We start from the raw sequence: 21,909 nt of genomic DNA, 5'->3' as shown, positions 1-21,909 counted from the left end.
GTTTAATTAATTTGTTTACTGACTAGTAACAGTGCACTCCTATTTTCTAAAATCATGTAAGCGTTTGTATGCAGCACTGATCACCGAAACAACCAATCATTACTGCAAAAAAATCGAAGCACAAGGCGCACGTCATTCTTAATTGTGATCTGCTGTTTTCTGGAACAGAATAATATTTCAGTCACTAAAACCTGCTATGGTCTGCTGGTGTGCAAGGTAAATTATATTGTTCTTGTAAATTAGAATTTGAAAAGGGCATACCAGGGAACTGACAGTCTTACAAGACAATGTTTTTTAATTACACTTCACATCAATAAATGTCACTGGAATCAAATTAATTGAATTCAAGCTCAGTTTGATTTTCACAACTCGATAAGGAAATTGATAAGCATCCTTCTCGGAAAGATCTAGGAAGTCTTTGTAGCTTCATAAATTTAAACGTAAGACATTAATTTAAACTACTTACCAACAACAGTGTGTACAGTTTGACATGCTTGAAAGCCTAATACGCGCACAAGGCACATACGAAAGAATTCGGAAGCATGCTTATAAATTCACATTCTGCAATATATTAGAAATGTTGGGAAGACCACCTCCTACAATCAATAGTCATGCTTGCGGAATCTGTACCATTGCCTGCAGCTATGTAAAGGGCAATGTTGGAATAATAAAAAATTGCATACTCTCATTTCTAGGGAAGAGGTTTGTGCTTCTTTAATATGATTGTGCTTTTGCCACTCTGCCCCCCTGCAGGAACTTCAACTGAAGCCCTCTTTCCCCATTCCTTCGGCTCAAATTTCTAATTATTGAGATTTTTCTTTCAGACACACAATGTAAGTAAGATGGAGAGACAATATAGGATACCACAACTACTCTAGGGCAGCCATTCCCATTTCACCTCCACATCTGCCCCTTGGCAGGCCCTCACTTTAATATAGTGCAACCACCTCACAGTTCATCAATTATACGAATTTCTACAAACTACCCCCGATTATCTAGTGGGTGACTTGTGTGAGGGAAAACTTAATGATTTGGAGTCTCAGGCGGGATTTGTTCAAACAAACCAGAAAGGTTTTGTCAAACAAAGAAAGTTTTTGACACAAAGTGGGTAAAACAAAGGATACTTCAAGCTATAATGTTATTTCAGGTAACCATTCACCTAATAATATTTATACTAAATCTAACTGATGTTATGGACTTCTAATCATGCACAGCTTCCTTTAAACTTCAGTTGCTTATGTTCAGTTACTTCGCTTCAGGTAGATGTCGCAGAATCTGACTGTAACCTATTGCTTTGCAATAAACAACACTGGACCTCCAACTCCTCACGTTTCTGAGTTTTATTGGCATAAACTCAGGAGATAAGCTATTTCTTTTATTTTTGTATAAGAACTACAGTGGTACCTCTGGTTACGTACTTAATTCGTTCCGGAGGTCCGTTCTTAACCTGAAACTGTTCTTAACCTGAGGTACCACTTTAGCTAATGGGGCCTCCCGCTGCCGCCGCGCTGCCACCACACGATTTCTGTTCTCACCCTGAAGCAAAGTTCTTAACCCGAGGTACTATCTCTGGGTCAGGGATTCTGTAAGCTGAAGCGTATGTAACCTGAAGCGTATGGAACCCGAGGTACCACTGTAATATGAAAAAGGCCTCCCAGCATTCTCACAGGCCCATATAAGATCAGCGTAAACAGTTGGGCCGATGAGCACTTCCTGTTCTCAACCCTAACCCTGAGGAAAACCATCTAATTAGACTTTAATTTGATTTTGACCTGTTTTTAGGAGGTAATTTAATTATTTAATTATTGTTTGATTTTTATACCTATGTTATATATCTGATGTTAGCCGCCCTGAGCCCACTTTGGCCAGGGATGGCGGGATAGAAATAAAAGATTATTATTATTATTATTATTATTATTATTATTAATTACAGTGGTACCTCGGGTTAAGAACTTAATTCGTTCTGGAGGTCCGTTCTTAACCTGACACTGTTCTTAACCTGAAGCACCACTTTAGCTAATGGGGCCTCCCGCTGCTGCTGCACCGCTGGAGCACGATTTCTGTTCTCATCCTGAAGCAAAGTTCTTAACCTGAAGCACTATTTCTGGGTTAGCGGAGTCTGTAACCTGCAGCATATGTAACCCGAGGTACCACTGTACTATTATTATTATTATTATTATTATTATTATTATTATTATTATTAGCTTACAACACTCTCACAGGACACCACACACTGTCCTTCACCCTAAGCTCAGAGACGCCTTTCTGTAGCTTTTGATATATTCCTCAGAGTAGATGTTTGCACGACCCCATCGGGAACCCTGGGGGACCTCTATTTGATGTACATCAGCACGGCTTCCCCCTACTGGTGGTTGACCCTTACTAGTCTACCTGCAGGAGTCAGTCAGTCAGTTCAGTTCCAGTGCCTAAGCCAATACCACTCACATTCTGCAGCCAATTAAGTTGTGGCTTTAATTATCCCATTAACCTAAATACAGTCATACCTTGTGTTGCATTAGGTTCACATTGCATCTTTTCAGCTTGCGAAGTGCATACTGAAGTGCATACTGTGTGCTTCATGCATGCGCAGGAGCGTTCTGTATGCTTCACACATGTGCAGAAGCGCTCAATCGCGCTCCGTGCTTGCGCAGAAGTGCCGCTCTAATTGCGGACTTTTTGGGGTGCAAACGGCACCCCGGAACGAATCATGTCCACAGCTAGAGGTACCACTGTACTGGTGTCCGTGTGTTTCATTATTCACAAGGGGGGGTCAGGGTCTTGCCATGCAAATATTTATTTAACTTGGTTTAGGGCTTCTAATTGGCAGGCAAACCTGAGACTGTGGAACGATACACGGCGTGTCTTCACTGCCAGCTTCCTGACAATGTGCTCGTGCTGTGCTAAAATTAGCACTATCTGTGTACCTTCCGTTCATTATCAGTGACACAAATAGTATACAAATTTAGCTCTTTTCCATGTCTGCCCGCCCATTTGTCTCCCACTCATTTATACTTTTTAAAGAAATAATATGCACTGTAATCCCCCCCTTTCCTTTCCATCAATGTGAAACCAAACCGCTTTTTACGAGGCTGCTTTCATTCATCTACTAAGATCATCCTCTTTCTAAATTAGAGCACTGCTTCATTACTGAAGTAGATTACATTGACGCGCTACAAATAATTTATCACCACTAACTGTAACAGAGAGCGCATGTTTCTCGTCTAAAAGGAGTCATCTTTAGACCCATTTAAATCACTCCAAGGACAATGTTTTTTTTTGGGGGGGGTAATTTAAATTTGTCAAATAAAATACTTAAATAAAACCACGTGCACACAAACATTCATGTTTGTGTAAGTATATGAAGGAACACCATGGAACACAATACCACTTTCTGATGCTGCTACAGATAGTGCTTACCAAGAATAGAAATTTTGGCTAAGATCTTTGGATTACTATAATGCAATCCATTGCAGTGCTAATATGAATCAATTCACGATTCCACATTTTCATGCAACTTTCAGTGTGGTGGTAGGATCAGGCCGATGTTCAATCAGCAGGTGCAACTGCATCCTAATGAATTTGCCAACGTCCGTCTGGGCCAGGTTAGGCAGAAAGGGCTCCACAGTGCAATTTTTTTCTAGAAAAAGAGGTGCCGGATGTCACAACGAACACTTCCTTTGTTCTCTTATAATGACAATGGTGCCCACCAGAGAGGTTCTGGAACTGAGTTCCTGTGAGTTCTCGCTGGAAAAAGCCCTGCCACCAGCCATGTGAAAAGTTCTGCAGTGTTTAAAAGCAACAGATTGACCTAGCAGTTGGCAGATCAGGGGAATGCTATGAACATAAAATGAGTTCAACAAGACTTTTTGACAAGGTCCCTCTATTATATTCTAGATTATGCTAATGCTAGGTGGATTTGTAGCTAGTTGATGGACCATAACCAATAAGCACTCATCAACACCTCATTATCAATCTGGAGAAGTGACAAGTGAGATGCAACAGGATTTTATCCTGCGCCCCATCTTTCTAAATCAAAGTATCATAGAATTGTAGAGTTGGAAGGACCCCAAGGGTCATCTAGCTCAATCCCCTGGGATGAGGGAATCTCAACTAAAGCATCCATGACAGACGGCCATCCAATCTCTGCTTAAAAACCTCCAAGGAAGGAGAGACCACCACCTTCCAAGGGAGTCTGTTCCATGCTGAACAGAATATTCTCCCTGATGTTTAGTTGAAATATCCTTTCTTGTAACTTGAAGCCACTGGTTTGGGTCACTACCCTCTACAGCAGCAGAAAACAAGTTTGCTCCCTCTTATAGATATTTGAAGATGGCCATATCTAGTGGCGAAGCTGCATGCTCCGCTACTGGGGGCGAGAGCAGGTGGGGGCATGGCACGTGTTCTGGGGGCGTGGTGCATCGTTTGCGGGGGCGTGGCGCCTGGCGCGCACCCAGGGAGGGCGCCGCGATGGCACCCTACCAGAATAGTGGTGCCAGGGGCGGTCCGCTTCCTCTGCAGTCCCATTCCTCTGCCAGTGATCATATCTCCCCTCTGACTTATCTCTCTGACTTCGACAAAGGAGTGGAGGAAAAAATATAAGGTTTGGGATGGAAGGTCTATCAGTGAGAGTTTGTGTGTCTCTGAAAGCACCAGAAAAACGTGTTACTGAACATTTGGCCCACACCAAGAAATGAAATCTTTGCAGTTTTTACAATATAAAAAGAATGCAGGATTCGTCATTGCTGCCCTCACACAACCAAATAAACCAATCTTTTTTGCAGCCCAAACTGTGCTAGAACGGGCCTCTCTCTTTCACGAGGTTTGAACTCTAAAGAGGCTGATCAAAGTCCCCCTCTCCCAGGTTGATAGAGTGGGAGATGGCAAAAATCAGCCTCTTGTGTTGTTACTGATCTAAGAATACACTAATATCTTTCCTGAAAGTCTGCAGGGGTTAACTTTATTTTACGTTGAGAACACCTGTAAAAGACAAAAATGAAATACATACACAGACATTTACAATGGCCCCAAGGAACTGTGTTTCAACCACTGAGCAAACCGTCTGCATTTACAGGGAAATAAGGCTCTAACTTCCTACATCCAAGTGGCACAATCAATTTGCAATAGGCTTCCATTGCAGGAGCTCTGGCTGTGCAATAAAGCTCTTCTGAGCTGTTATTGGATATTTTACTTTTTATTAGAGATGCTAAGAGGCAGACAGCTTCACAATGGAAATGTGATTTTTCTATCTCCTTTCTCCATCAGCCAATCGGGTGCATGAATAGCAAAATTAACTATAAAACAGTACTTTCTGTCTACTTTATGCAAGGTTTTTAGACAATACATAAGGCATTGCCATCCTTTGAGTTCACGTTTGATAGCTTTTTTTCTTAGTCACAAGCCCTGTTCCCCTTCTGATGTTTTCTAGTAACTGAGGCTGACAGGATTTCTTCCACAATTACAACTTCCTCGATCCATGGCTATTTTTTGTCAAGCTGACCTTGATTTTACTTTGAAGAATTAAGCTCTTGGAGTCATGCCCTCCCAATTCTAAGGAGGGAACTGACATACAACTCGTGGGAGAATGAATTAGCACAGAGAAGAGTGCAGTTTGGTTCTCTAGATTTCTTCTTCCTGCTTCAAACTTTCTTGGCAATATCATATCTACCGTATTTTTCGCCCCATAGGACGCACTTTCCCCCCTCCAAAAATGAAGGGGAAATGTGTGTACGTCCTATGGGGCGAATGCAGGCTTTTGCTGAAGCCTGGAGAGCGAGAGGCATCGGTGCGCACCGACCCCTCTCGCTCTCCAGGCTTCAGGAAGCTATCCGCAAGCCTTGCAAGCCCGGTGGGAGTTCCCGCGGGCTCACAAGGCTTGCGGGCAGCCCCCGCGAGTGTCCGCAAGCCTCGCGCACCCGGCAAGAGGTCCTGCCAGGTGCGCGAGGCTTGGGGCGGCAGCCTGTCGCCCGAAGCACAGGGAGCCCTCCAGAAGGCTCCCCGTGCTTTGGGCGAGTGTCTGCAAGCCTTGCGCGCCCAGCAGGAGGTCCTGCCGGGTGCGCGAGGCTTGGGGCGGCAGCCTGTCGCCCGAAGCACAGGGAGCCCTCCAGAAGGCTCCCCGTGCTTTGGGCGAGTGTCTGCAAGCCTTGCGCGCCCAGCAGGAGGTCCCGCCAAGCGCGCGAGGCTTGGGGCAGCAGCCTGTCTCCCGAAGCACGGGGAGCCCTCCGGAGGGTGCCTCGTGCTTCGGGCAGGTGAGCGCAAGGCTTGGGGCGGCAGCCAGGGCGGGGGGGGAATAATTTTTTTTAATTCATTTCCCCCCCAAAAAACGAGGTGCGTCCTATGGGCCGGTGCGCCCTATAGAACGAAAAATACGGTATTTATTGAGTTCACCTAAGCAGATGACAATTCTAGTGTGTGTTTTTATATAAAAATAATATTTTTTCCTGTTTCAGTATTCTAATCCATCCTGAAATGAGAGGAAAGTGCCTAGACTCTCTAAAAGCTTTAAAAATCCCTTTACATGGTTATAAATCTAAATCAATGTAACATAATTACACTACTACAGCTATTATTTTTAAATTACATGGAAAACAGTATCTAAGGAAAACCTTATATATTGCCCAAACCAAAGAATGAAAGTACCTGCTACAGAATTCCCAGAGGCCATACCATAGCTGTCAATGTTTCCCATTTTTTAAGGGAAATTCCCTTATTCCGAATAGGATTCCTCGCAAGAAAAGGGAAAAGTTGACAGCTATGGGCCATACTACATACATACATACACACATACATACATAATATTATTTGTATGCTGGCTTTAAATAATTCAAGCCATGTTCAAGGAGACTTACAACATGAAAAAAAATACATCATTGTAAACTTAAGTTTGTAGGTTTATAGGTGACCTAGATTGGTACATAGCGTGCCTGAACAGATATGCTAGCTTCAAGCATCCACCAGTTACAACATAACAATAAAGCAATATCACAGGTTTGTAGTGAAGTTTCCAGAGATCAAATCATATAAAGGTGCTGAAAAAAGGCTTCTATCATTTCACAAGGAAGAATTAAAGCAAACCTGATAGCTATCAGTTATCAAAAGACCAAATATGCAGGTGAAAATATGTCGGCTGCTTACTTTACAACCCCCCCTTTTTTTTTTACATTGGACACACCTGTGCCCTAATCCTGTGCCCTTTAAAGTGCTCCTGAGTAAGGGCTTCCAAGTCACAGTTTACATTTTCCATCATTAAACATACTGACATTAGAAAATTAATGGACAACTTGCCACTAGATATTGATGGACTCCAACTCCCATCAGCACCAGCCAGCATGGCCAATAGACATGATTGATGGGAGATGTAGTTCCGTAACACTAACGAGCCACAGGTTCTCCATCCCTGCATTAAACGTTCTCACATAATGAAGCTTAAGAGTACAGTATAGCCTGTGTCCATGGCACTGTCACATAGCTCACTTGGGTGCAAGAAATGTCTTGATTTGGAAAGATATTGTGGTTTCAATTCATCTAAACTTTTCATTGCATTAGACTCTGTGCAGAAGGAAAGGACTGGTCTGAAGAGCAACAAATTTCACATTTCTCAGAAACACCCCTGTTCGCATCAACATCAGACCTACGGAGGCTCTTAATTTTGACATGAGAATGCCGAGACTATGAACCGACAAGAAGTAGGAAATGGTGGGAAATAAAATCAGTCTTGATTGATTGGAGGGGGGGGGTAGAGAAATAGTTCAGGTTACGCCATAGTTTTGTGCTGCTGGTTTCTGGGTTTGTAGTCTATGCTGTTTTCTGACAACTGTCAGATACATGCTGAAATCTTTTCACTAGCCATCATAATATAATTTGTAAAATTCAGTGAAGTAATTCACTTTATTACATGCTCTTTGAATCCAATAGGAACCTGGGAAAGGTAACAAGAACAGTCACAGTTGAAAGAATTTCCATCAAGCAGAACAGCATTTCAGCTGTAGAAATTTAAGGTAGATATATTATACTTCTAAACAGACAGCTATGTTGGTTCACTTGTAAAACAATACATTAATTAGGACAGCTACAAAGCAGTTTTTACAAAGCTTTTAAATGTCCACTGAATGCTTCCTCAGGCTGGATTGGGGTTGGGGTTGGATGTGATCAATACTGGTAATATTTATTTTAACCATCCAGAGAGGACTCATAGGAAGTGGGCAAAGATGGGCTTCCATGTAACAATGAGCAGTGCTAACACAATATCTTTATTAGGATCGACTCGCAGGTGGCGCTGTGGGTTAAACCACAGAGCCTAGGACTTGCCGATCAGAAGGTTGGCGGTTCGAATCCCCGCAATGGGGTGAGCTCCCATTGCTCGGTCCCTGCTCCTGCCAACCTAGCAGTTCGAAAGCACATCAAAGTAGATAAATAGGTACCGCTCCAGCAGGAAGGTAAACGGCGTTTCCGTGTGCTGCTCTGGTTCACCAGAAGTGGCTTAGTCATGCTGGCCACATGACCTGGAAGCTGTACGCCAGCTCCCTTGGCCAATAAAGCGAGATGAGTGCCGCAACACCAGAGTCGGCCACGACTAGACCTAATGGTCAGGGGTCCCTTTACCTTTACCTTCTACATTATTTTTATTTTCTCTCCCCCTTTTTTGTAAAACTTCTAGCCTACGGGAAGAGTTCTGTAAAACCCAAAATCTAGTTCACTATTTTGTGGCTTTCCGTTAGTCCTAAAAGGTTATCGCCACTGTTGTGCTATTCTATGTGGCACCTTGGTAAATATGGGATTCTTGCTTTCTTAGCAAGTAGACCCTTTCTAAGCCACCTAACATTACATAAAGCTAAGTAATTGCCTAATTTGTTAAACAAAAGGAGTGAACCATCCAAGTTCAGAATTTAAGTACACTTTTTCTTATAGCCTTTTCTTGACCAACAGCTTTCTGACATGCTTATATGCACTTAATTTCCCATCAGGAAAACTACAATGCAATTACATTGTTTTTCAAAAACTGTGTTTACTTCCATGGAGACTGGTCTTCCATGCTTTTTCTATAAATATACCATCAATCCACAGCCTCTCACTGAATCTTTGCTGAGTGAAGCATACAATAATATTTCCTGTATTATGTGGCAATTTGATAGCTATCAAAATGTGATAGCATAGTGGATGTCAGAGGACAACATAAATTAAAAATTATTGACCGCTTCCAAGCTATACGTTTTTTTAGGGGATGAAATAAAATACAAAGCTAACTTCTACAACAGGCTTCACCACCCTCACTTTGATGCATACATCACTGCATGGAATCTGACAGAGAAGAAAATTGACACTCAAGAAGAAGGAGAATGCGCAATGAAAGAAGCTAAAATGATCGTCTGCTTCACATTTGCTTCATGAGTAGTATTCTTTAGTATTACAATAACTGGTGTTATTGTTGGAGAATGAGATAGGTGAAAGCACTAGAAGCAGCAGAACTTGTCCTCATCAGAATTCCTGACCTTTCCCCTTCGGTTCCAAATGCCACAGCTAAAAATATCCTTGCCACCACAAGACATTAGCTCTTCATGCTGGAGAATGCAGTGGAGAGCATTGTGCTCTTGCTATAAATAGAAGCACTTCGATGCCAATGAAATCACATTAAAACATAAGCAACCAACAGCATAAGCCATTAGTAACTAACACCAAGACTCTAATTCGAATACTGGTTTTAGCATCCCCTAGATTTAGATTTATTGTGCAAAGAACTGCTTGACAGTATACAGAGCACAAAGGATGCAGATTTCTTTTTTCTTTTCTTTTCTTTTTAATACATCCCAAATGCTAACTACAGGGCTGCAGAATCCACTCCCAGGTACTGTCAACCTTTTCAAGGATCCACGCCAGTTCTACAATGCTAAAATTAAACTGAATCCCCAAGTGTAAAAAGGTGTCCCTTTTATCTGGTTATAAACTGCAAAGTCTTTCTACCTCCTGAAGTATATCTGGGCCATGCATTCCTTCCCATAAAAAAACCCTACAAAACCTCCACTGAACTTTGATAAGGTCATTGTACAGGAGGGGAACTGTTTACAGAATAGTAGGGGGGAGAGAATTCTTCAGGGAAAGGATTTGCTATGTCAAATGACAGCTATATTTTCATCTCTTCCAAGTTATTCTGTGGCCTTCCCATGGGCTTTAGCAAACGTATCAGAATAAGTGATTCTACTGTTGGAGAATGAATGTAAACAATTGGTGTGTGGTATCTCAGGTGGTGATGCTTACTTAAGAGGAGTTAAAACTGAAACAACCATAGATTTTGGCTGTGATTCAGAGAGAATCACAGTGTGTGCAAGGACATCTCATCCCCCTTGCTGCTACTACTACTACTATTAATAATAATAATAACAATAATAAATTTTTATTTATACCCCACCCTCCCCAGCTCAGGGCGGCTAACACCAAATATAAATTACAATAAAATGTAATAAAAAAACACAGTTTATTAAAATACAGCTTAAAATACAGCCTCATTTTAGTAGCAGCCTATAAATCAAGACCATAAACGGAAGAAATATCAGATATTCACCCGAGCTAGGTATCCATGCTGGTCCTACATGGGCCAGCAAAAAAGCCAAGGGGAAATTTATATACCAAATCCCATATAAGGGGTCAGAGTGAGTCTAAGCCGAAGGCCAGGAGGAACAGCTCTGTCTTGCAGGCCCTGTGGAAAGATGTCAAGTCCCGGAGGGCCCTGGTCTCTTGTGACAGAGCGTTCCACCAAGTCGGGGCCAGTGCTGAAAAGGCCCTGGCCCTAGTTGAGACCAATCTAACCTCCTTGAGGCTCGGGACCTCCAAAGTGTTGTTATTTATGGACCTTAAGGTCCTTTGCAGGGCATACCAGGAGAGGCGGTCCCGTAGGTACGAGGGTCCTAGGCCGCATAGGGCTTTAAAGGTCAAAACCAGCACCTTAAACCTGACCCTGTACTCCACCAGGAGCCAGTGCAGTTGGTAAAGCACTGGATGAATGTGTGGTAGTTCCTACACCTGAGGTTGCTTTCGGGGCGGGGAGCTGGGTGAACTGGCTCGCCTGATGCAATGGAGAACTTATTTAAGAAAAGAGTGAGGGTTGTTGTTATTTTTGTATACCACCCTTCATCTGTAGATGTCAGGGTAGGTCACAACATAAAATTGCAATATGAAAAGTTCAAAATATCTCCTTGCATACTAGCTTATTATATGCTACTTGGGCCTCTGTATATATTGTGGTGGGTTGATTTGCTCTTCACAGATCAACTCATCCCCCCAAGCCTACACACACATTCATGTTGTCAGGACAGACCACAAAATCCAAACCACTAGTATACCTTTCTAGGCCACCGACAGATTATGGCCCAGTCTATGTTGGCTCACGTGACATATCTCAATATTTTCTTATTCTAAACAGAATAAGGGTAAAGAGAGGAGGGGACACACACACACACACACACACACACACACACACACAAGTTCCATGTGGTAAAAATGAGTGTTGGGTTCCATTAGAAGGTTTGTTCTGGAATCAGAAAAGACTGATGATAATAGCTTTAGTGTATATTGATCCATATCCATGCCAGTTTTCACCCACTTCAAAAGAAAAAAGGATATTTCCTAAGAAAGTTCTCCACAGAAACACCATCCTTCTGTCACCTTCTGAAACTTCCATCACTTATAGTTTAACCGTCTTGTTGGAACTTGCCTTTTCTGACTGATCTGTGTCACAAGGTTGTAAACATATTGCGTTCTTTCTTGTCATTTCTGTTCTTTGAATCATTTGTTCCTCTCTGAGTGAACTTTCTCTGCTAGAACAATATACTTCAGCGGCTAGGAAATGCAAGCCATTTCTCACAAGTAAACTCAATCATACTTCTGAATTGTCTTATTTCCATCCTTTGTCCCGCATCGTTCCACTCCATTTTTCATACTTAAGTAATGTCTACCGTCTGTGCCAAGACTAATGAGTACTACCAAATCAAAGGAACTGTGCAATCCACTTTGCAACTTTCCTCTGAGTGAGACACAAATGTAGAAATAAGCCCGGGGGGGTGTGGGGGGAGAGATTTAGGAAGGCCCTTTGCCTTTAAAGCAGAGATTTCTGCTCTACTCTTCCTGATGTAGTAGTGTAGCCCTGATCTTGACCACAGATGAGAACAGTGCTTTTTTCTGGGGGGGACGCATACCCCTAAATCAGGCTTCCTCAACCTCGGCCCTCCAGATGTTTTGAGACTACAATTCCCATCATCCCTGACCATTGGTCCTGCTAGCTAGGGATCATGGAAGTTGTAGGCCAAAAACATCTGGAGGGCCAAGGCTGAGGTAGCCTGCCCTAAACATTTTGTGAATCTAAGTTTGGCCTCACTGAGGGGCAGTATTTCAATATGAGTAGGAAAATGAGAGTACCCTTAAGCATTTTTTAAGAAAAAAAGCACTGGATGGGAGTATGGTTCTTCGTCCTGAATAAGACTGACATGGGGTGCCTCATGCTACCAAGTGAGCAATGCACCACTATCATAAAGATAAAACTGTCATAAAAGGGGGGCATGGATGTTTCAGGGTTTTTTAAAATACCATATTTTTTGCTCTATAAGTCTCACTTTTCCCCTCCTAAAAAGGGGAAATGTGTGTGCGTCTTATGGAGCGAATGCAGGCTGCGCACCTATCCCAGAAGCCAGAACAGCAAGAGGAATCGCTGTTTTCGCTGCACAGCGATCCCTCTTGCTGTTCTGACTTCTGAGATTCAGAATATTTTTTTTCTTGTTTTCCTCCTCCAAAAATTAGGTGCGTCTTGTGTTCTGGTGCGCCTTATAGAGCGAAAAATACGGTGCTTTGTCAGATTGCTGTGAGGACGGCAAGGAAGGCCCCCACGCCACCCTGAGCTTTTTGATAGATGGGCAGATTTAAAAAGCAACTGGCATGAATGTTCCAAATTACGTCATAGGGTTTTTGCGCTGGTACACATTTATAAGAATTCCAAACAAGTACTATATCTCCTGCCTTGACTATGCCAGAGCTTCCGAATTTATGTCAGCTCTGCGGCTTTCATGTGCAAAACCAGAGAAAGCCTCAAAAAACAACAACGTGCACTCGGCAGACACAGAGCAATTTCTCAGTCATTACAGTTATACAGATTAACTGCTCAAATAATCATGTTTCCGATGTTCTGAAGTAATTTCCACAGGTGGAATTTGAAATGGTGCATAAAATTAGCCCCTCCTGCCATTCTGTAAGCAGGTTTTTCCTCCGAGAGAACAGTCCCGAAAAGAAACAACTCATGTTGCCCAATTAGGAGAAATAGGAAGATTGTTTATTAGAGCAAATGATTCACAACAACCTGGTTGGCAAATGTTTGAGCTATAAACCATTAAAAGCAAAGGTCCTTCTCCCCCCCCCCCCGAAAAACATCCTGAGGAAGTACCATCCACCTTGAGCCTGCCCATAAAAAACAAGCCTAGTGTGAGTGCTTTGTAATATGCTCTCTTAAAGGTAATCACCTGCAACAGGTAATTTCCACAGCAATGCCAATTCCACCCTGCTTTTTGGCAATCATAACTAGCCATAAATAGATATTTGGGGACAGAAGCAGGAGGCTTACATAATTATAATTCAATATAATTACTGATTTCAAACCAGTTGATATGCCTGCAGTGCTAATCTTTATAACCATGGCTTACAGTAATGAGACTTTTGGTATAAGGTTACAAACACTCACCCTGGAAAAGGTTCATATTCCTAGTCCAAATTTACTCCACGGTTGCTGCCAAATATCTCTAGGGAAGGGTCTGTAGCTCAGCGATACTGCTCATGTTTGACACACACAGGTCCCAGGTTCAGATCCTGGCATTACACGATAGGGCAGGGGTAGCAGTGGACAACCACCACTGAGCCAGGGTAGACAGTAACAAATTAGAAGGACCGATGGTCTGAGTTGCTCTAAGGCAGTTTCCAATGCTCCTATTGTTCAGACTAAACTAGTACGTAGGATTGAACATTATTAACATTAAAAAAAAAAAAATCAAGACCAGTACATGAAGAGAATTATGGAACTGTTCTGCCATGTTACACAACATAAAACAAGAACAAACAACCTGTAGCTTTTTAAAGAAAGAACTTGATGAAAAAATAATAAAGCCATCGTTCAGTTGAAATATCTTTTATGTCTTAGTTTTTTTACTGCTAAGTGCTTATCACTCAGCTGCTGAGTTGTTAAAATGTCTTTATCAAAGGTTGAGTCTCTTATCTATTTTTCAAAACTGCCCCTAAGCCACATATTTTCCCCGGGAATCGTAAACCTAGCATTATTATTATCCTCAACTTCTGCAAAACCACTTTTGCTATGTCAGCCAAAATATTGTATCCTTGTTTTCCACAAGGCAGAACTTTCATATTGCTTATCTTTCAGAACAGCCTATTAAATTCCACATGCTTTCAGAATTTTGCCAATTATCTTTTACAAACCGAATATTCAGTTCTGCATCTTTGGTACATGAACACATAACTAATGGTTATAACTTCATACTGGGCCCTGCCTGGTCTGTTCTTCCAGCCAGCAATTGTGTATGTGTTGTAAGCTTGTTTGAACTGTCTGATATCTGCCTGCAGATAAGAGTGTGTTTCTGTTGACTGCAATACTGCTAAGTGAATACAGGTTGGGTGTATGAGAAACACAAAAGCCAGAGTGTGTTGTGTATGTGAGAGTTGGGCTAGAAGCAGGCTGCAGGCGGAAGCCTGAGAGTGAGAGCCATACTTGATTTCTGCTTGTATCCAAGGCTGCAGTTATGGGAGAAGCAAGACATGGGATGCTAATGCTATGAGGCCTTCCATCATAGGTTCAACTAATGTCAGTGTACTGGAAGAAGTAAAGTAAAGTGTTGAAGCAATGATTCTTCAACATCAACTTCGTTGGACTGGTCATGTTGTGCGAATGCCTGATGATCATCTTCCAAAGCAACTACTCTATTCCAAACTTAAAAATGGAAAGCGTAATGCTGGTGGTCAACAAGACCTTCTCAAGGCAAATCTAAAAAAATGTAGTATAAACACTGACAACTGGGAAACCCTGGCCTGCGATCACTCCAGTTGGAGAACAGCCTTTACCAAAGGTGTCATGGGCTTTGAAGACACTCTAACTCAGGATGCAAGGAAGAAACGTGCTAGGAGGAAGGCACGCTTGGCAAATCCACACTGTGATCAACTCCCGCCCAGAAACCAATATCCCCACTGTGGAAGGAAGTGTGGATCCAGAATTGGCCTCTATAGTCACTTACGGACTCATTGTTAAAATTGTGTTTATGGAAGACAATCTTACTTGGCTAGAAGTGATCGCCAAAGAAGAAGAAGAAGAAGAAGAAGAAGAAGAAGAAGAAGAAGAAGAAGAAGATGTATAAATAAACCATACATCATATACCACAGTCTCCATTGCCTCTCATTCCAAGATCTGTGCCTGGAATCTTGCACTGCTCAGAGATTGGGGTTCCAACAATATATATGAACTTTCCATGTTCCAGGGGAAATCTAGGTCTAAACAAGCATTACTGTGTAGGCACGTGAGTTTTAAGCAAGACTTAACAAGAGAGATGCAGTGTGCAGTAATATTTTCAACAAGGCATTTTTTCAGTGAAAGCTCACCCACTTTCCGCCAACACCAGTATGCAAATAAATTACGAAAAGCAGCCCTACTCAGCATTTCCTGATGCAAGGTCACAACATCTGGAGTCTACTTTTCATAGATAGCTAAACAGATAGAAGTGTCACATGTGTCTCCCATCTAGTTTGGCTGCAGTTTTGCTTTTACAGCTGTTTCCAACACACCATAATGTAAATGTAAACCTCTTCCAATTCAGAAAGATAATTTTTCATGTGTTTGCTCTCTGAACAGAACCCCCCCCCACAAAACCCCCACTGCAAATCAAATAATTGAGAACATGGTTTGATCATAAATCAGTAAGAAATATCCCACATAAATTACTATCTACAAACATTTCACACACAAAAACAACAGCATTTTTGTAAGAGCAAATCTCTACCACACTAGAGTGGACAGCAGAATTATAACCCAACAATAACAATTAGTTTTGAGGATAATGAATGATTTTCTACAACCAAGTAAACAAAACCAAGGGGAAAACCCTCATACTAAGTTACCCTGCTCCACGGATTTTTAGCAAATGATTAAAAATGAAAGCTGAGAGCTGCATTGTGTGCACTGTTCGACATTTCAAGAGGTTAACCAATGACTGTGCAGAGCTAACATCTGTAAGAAGCACCACAACATAAAGCAAATGTATATAATTATCAATCTTTTTCAGCATTACTCACCCCACTGGAGAGGAGCCAATTGCAAGTGCTCTAGGACCAGTTGATTGAGAACCCCTTCTATGCTTGCTTCTCCTTCACGCTTCAAAGAGGGGTAAATGATAGTTAAGGAGCACAGATGCAGCTCGTAAAAAGAAAACATACATGAATACAACATTTAAGGCTGCAATTTCTATGAATAATTTCAGGTTGTTATTGGACATAAAGAGCCAAAGAAGAGCAAAGGGAAATGTCAGTCCTGAACAGGACAGACAGGATCAATACTTGTTTTCTGAGTCAAGTGGCACAGATATCACAGGTATAGATGATATTGCTTCATTTTCAATAATACACAATAAGGCAAGTCATTGGCCTATCTAACCTTCAAGCACTACTGGCATATGGTTTCAGAACAGAGTCCATATAACCGGAGACACCCACTGTAATAGTGCCAATCCCTGAAATGATGGGGCATCCTGGATTTCCTGGTTTGTGTATTTTAGGTAGAAGATAGAAAGTTCCTGGTCGAGGTTCTGTTGGTGTGTTGGTGGGGATCTGTTCTTGGATGTGTGGGGGTAGCTCCTTAACAATCTTGTTCAGTTCTTTCTGAAGAAGTGTGCATGCACACGAAAGCTCATACCAAGAACTAACTTAGTTAGTCTTTAAGGTGCTACTGGAAGGAATTTTTTTATTTTGACTATGGCAGACCAACACGGCTACCTATCTGTAACTTCAAGCACTATGTATTCCAACAGGCAGCAACTGTCCAAGTGCTCAGGAGAGCACTTTAGCAGCCTTGCTCCCCCAGGCTTATCTATTTACTTAATCCATACCCCAACCTTCCTCCCAACAGAGTGGCAAACAACAACTGATAAAACAATAAAAGCATCTTTAAAATCCCCATACAGATGCAGACTAGGGAAGATCTCAAATTACAAGCCTAGTTGAAAGAGGAAGGTCTATAACAGGCAGCAAAAAGATGGGAGAGACAGCAAAAGCCACAACATCAAATATGCTTTTTTAATGGGAGATGCCAAGGAATGAACCTGGGACCTTTGATACAGGCTCTAGTTCTTCAACAAGTCCTCCTTCCCCCATGAAGGTTTCTGTTCTAGACAACCTATTTCCACTAAAATTATTTCTGCTTTTTGCAGGTAACACCACTGTTACCACTAACTGTAAACAAAACAGTTTTATTTCCTGGTTATATGTAGAACCTGAAGATCTACCTCACCCCATCCCCAATACATCCAGATGTACCAACAGGTAGATTCTATCTATAATGAACACTGAGAAGTAAAATGTGCAAACTCTCAACTACATTTACTTAATGCTCACCTTTAAGGTCACTGAAGAAAGTTGGTAGCATATTTTTAGAATAAATTTGGATGCAAAGAGAAACAAACTTGTTTACTGTACCAACAAGACAACTTTTACTTTGAGATATTGCATTAATAAAGTATCCTCCTGCTTAGACAAGTGGGTACAGATTCTTCCCACCACTGCCCCTGCACTGAGCCTTACAGCCCTTAATTGCTTTCACTCTGCAATGCAGTTTGACCTCAGGCATTTTGCTATGAAGATGTTTCTTTCTGTCCCACTTGTCACTTCCTATGTGAAAAGGTACAAGTGAACGAATGCATCCCACTGCTACTTCAAGCATAAATGAATTAGCACATATTCATAAATAGAAATTATACTAATGGAAAACTGCTTAAAGTGATTAATGAATACATCTTACCATAAATATTTCCTCTCATTTGCATTCTGAACTTTCTGAATACTGATTATTATTGCATTTTTATCGTTCCAAACACATTTGTTGTGTGTTGCTCCACATTATTATTTTAATCAATCAATCAATAAAATTTCTATACCACCCTTCATCTGTAGATCTCAGGACGTTTCACAGCATAAAAATACAAGATAAAAACACAAAATACATAATGCAAAAAGAGCAAAAACAAACCAAGAAGCCTACCTGCCGATGAAACATTTAAAAGTGTACCGGATGTCAATCAGCCAAAGGTGCCTAAAGTTGTATAATGAAAGCACAAGGGAGAACATTCTCCAGTATTAACAAAATTTGCTTACGGAGATGTCAAAAGAAAGCCCACTTAAAACTGTCTCGTTCATCCAACTTGGCTCAAGGGCTTCTAGTATCGCCATATAAAGGTGTGTACGTTGTGTCCGTCTTGCCTTTGGCATTCATAAAAAGGTGGTTTAACCCACAGCGCCACCCACGTCCCCTTGGAATTCATATTCTCTTTTAATAACTAAAACTATGGGGGAAGAATCTTTTTCAGCCCAAGGCCAGCATTCCTTTGTGGCTAGCCTTCCAGTAGAGGTGGGTGCAAGGCCAGTGCAAAAAGTAGTGGAGCAGTCTCTCATACGTCCAGTCATACACATCCATTCTCACATATAGCAGAAACTCATTCATGCTCCACTACACATATTCATTCATTCGTTCATTCATTCATACATGCATTCATTCTCTCTCTCTCTCTCTCTCTCTCTCTCTCTCTCTCTCTCTCCGACACACAAACATCTCTCACTCCCACCCCCCAGCAATTAGTCATGAGAAAAGCACTGGAGCTTCTTCCCCAAGCCCAATTGCTTGGGGAGAGATGAACCATTGCAGTAGCTGCCTTGTCAATACTCCTGTCCAGCTCAGCGTCAATGGGAGAGACTGCTAGTTATTTAAGTGAGTCATGGGCGACTTATACCACCAGGAGTGACACCTCGACGCCTTCCACATGTGCTGCATGAGGAGGATTTTGGGTATCATACAGCAGGGCAGAATTCCAATCAAAGATGTGCTCTCCCAAAGCCCACATTCCCAGCATGCTTGCACTCCTGTCTCAACGACATCTCAGCTTGGTCATGTCCACAAGAATGAAGATGGCAGGCTCCCCCAAGGACGTGCTCAAAACAGCTAGCAGTGCTGCTTCCCATTTCTAAGCACCTAGGAGCCAACCGGCTTGCCAAAACTGATCCTCAAATGCTGCCAAACGGCTCTCCAAAATAGAACGTCTTTTGAATAACCCACTAAATATTTAGAAAATATTAATAAAATGCACAGACTCACAAATATTAGCCAATCTCAAAATGGTATGCCATCTGTTCAAGTACTGAACAGCAACAACAAGATTCCGGTGTGCAGACAACAGCAGATGCTATTAGCACATGCTCATTAGGAAACAGGGGGTGGAGGGAACCCCCCCCATCCCAAAACTGGATCCGTAATCTAAACTATAAAAATCACTACAGTGGTACCTTGGTTTGTGAACAGTCTGGTTTGCATACGTTTTGGATTACAAACACATCAAACCCGGAAGTACGTGTCCCGGTTTGTGAACTTTTTTTGGATTACAACCCATTTGGGGGGGGGATTATGAACAATTATTCTTTGGAGGCCCCATTGGCGAAAGTGCGCCTTGGGTTACAGCTTGTTTTGGTTTACGAACGCACCTCCAGATCGGATTTTGGTTGTAAACCAAGGTACCACTGTATATGATGCTGTTTAATAAACAATATCTCAATCTGTATTTTAAATCCTAAGGACTTATTCCTATGCAAGAGGAGCACATATGCACCTTCACATTTACACCACCGCACCGCAACAAGCTGGGCAGATGCATGTAATAAGCAATAGGGATGGGAACCTTTTGCAGCCAGGGGTTCAATTCCCTTGTGACAAATGCTATTTTCATTTAATTTGTCCAGTGTGCTACATTCCAGCCACACACAGGTCAGAAGTTTCTATGCGTGAACATGGGTTAACTGTGCACCTGAAGGACCAGGTGTGTAGCCTGGGAGTCATTTTGGATTCACAGCTGTCCATGGAGGCGCAGGTTAATTCTGTGTCCAGGGCAGCTGTTTACCAGCTCCATCTGAGGCTGCCCACAGACTGTCTCGCCAGAGTGGTGCATGCTCTAGTTATCTCCCGCTTGGACTACTGCAACACGCTCTACGTGGGGCTACCTTTGAAGGTGACCCGGAAACTGCAACTAATCCAGAATGCGGCAGCTAGACTGGTGACTGGGAGTGGCCGCCGAGACCATATAACACCGGTCCTGAAAGATCTTCATTGGCTCCCAGTACATATCCAAGCACAATTCAAATTGTTGATGCTGACCTTTAAAGCCCTAAACGGCCTCGGTCCTGTATACCTGAACAAGCGTCTCTACCCCCATCGTCCAGCCTGGACACTGAGGTCCAGCGTCGAGGGCCTTCTGGCGGTTCCCACACTGCGATAAGTGAGGTTACAGGGAACCAGTCAGAGGGTCTTCTCAGTAGTGGCGCCTGCCCTGTGGAACGCCCTCCCAGCAGATGTCAAGGCAATAAACAACTATTTTACTTTTAAAAGACAACTGAAGGCAGCCCTGTTTAGGGAAGCTCTTGTTTGATGCTGTATTGTTTTGAATATTTGGTTGGAAGCTGCCCAGAGTGGCTGGGGAAACCCAGCCAGATGGGCAGGGTATAAATAATAATAATAAAATTAGTAGTAGTAGTAGTAGTAGTAGTAGTAGTAGTAGTAGCAGCAGTAGTAGTAGTAGTGTGCTTATTTATATCTATACACCCACACAAGCAAGAGGCATTATTCAACAACACATTCCAGCAAGGCAAAATCATTCAAGCAGAGGGCATATCAGGCCAGTGAAGGGTTTATCCAGGGGAAAGTCCTGAAGGATGCACAGAGGGGCCTGGACTTTTTGATTCTTCTCCCTAGAACTAAAGGCTTCCCTTTCTCATTGACAAGTATAGCCAGCATATTTGGAGTTGGGGTTTAAGTGAAGAAGCAATGTGATCCATCTTTGGGCCTTGATACCAACTGTGTAAGCAGTTATTAGGAAACATAGTGTGCTCCTTAAAAAAATGTTTCAGGGAGATGCCTTCAATGGTACAAGCTGAAATTTAGGGAAGACCACAGAAAATGTTTTATGTGGTGGAAATACAGAAAAGTGCTGCTTTAAATCAACGGGCCGCTGTGGTCCTGTTCAAAGTTGCTCTGACTGACAGCTGCCTCCAGCACTTTTGGAGAAGGGCTCCTACAGGAATCAATTAAAATGTTGAAAGCTATTGCTAGCAGTATCCTCTCTTTATACCTTCCAGCTGAATTGTGGTCAGGTGTTGGTTTAATCTGCCCTGTTCTGTCCTGCAGAGAAGCTCACAGGGCAGGCCAACAAGGCGGCAGCACAGACAGCTCTGAGTCCACAAATTGCTCCAACAAAGGCCTAACTGACCCCTTTAAAGTCTCTAGGTCGCCTTTCCCAGGCCCCACCCCTGCATGGAGAAGTTTCTGACCTGAAGGCAGTCTCTCCTCCTACATGCCACCTTTACTACTGGACCAATGAGTTATTGTGGGAGGAATTTAGATCCTCAGGCTCACGGGAAGATCCCAACTCTTGCCATAAAGGCCCTGCTGCCATGAGAGGTTGTTCCGAGGAATCCTGTCTGCCAGGCTGGGAGTCCTGAACCTTGACTGGTCTCTCCGCAGGTAGCACTGCTGCCTTGGACTCTGTGTTTCAGTTACTGCTGGGCTCCAGTGTGGTGCCATAATCCATCTCCCGAGTGACATTCTCAAGTCCTGTGCCATCTCAGAGGCAATTCCAC

At 42.5% G+C, this 21,909-nt stretch overlaps 1 protein-coding gene across 4 annotated transcripts in view; it reads right to left on the bottom strand.

Annotated features, from left to right (window-relative positions):
• The window catches only part of TRAPPC9 (trafficking protein particle complex subunit 9), a 262,165-nt gene that overhangs the window by 144,998 nt on the left and 95,258 nt on the right, over positions 1–21,909 (bottom strand). For 2 of the 4 annotated variants that reach the window (XM_083516565.1, XM_083516566.1), the window contains exon 21: positions 16,318–16,409. In XM_083516565.1, coding sequence (XP_083372691.1) covers positions 16,318–16,409 — 92 coding nt within the window. Of the gene's footprint in view, positions 1–11,766; positions 12,508–12,959; positions 14,746–14,849; positions 16,410–21,909 lie in introns of those variants that run through there. The other 2 variants (XR_014529074.1, XM_083516567.1) reach the window with 2 other exon arrangements.

This window comes from Podarcis liolepis (genome assembly GCF_965112155.1).
Source record: "Podarcis liolepis genome assembly, chromosome: 8".
Classification (NCBI taxonomy): Eukaryota; Metazoa; Chordata; class Lepidosauria; order Squamata; family Lacertidae; genus Podarcis; species Podarcis liolepis.
Note: the sequence above shows the minus strand (reverse complement) of the source record. Positions and strands in the feature narration are given on the sequence as shown.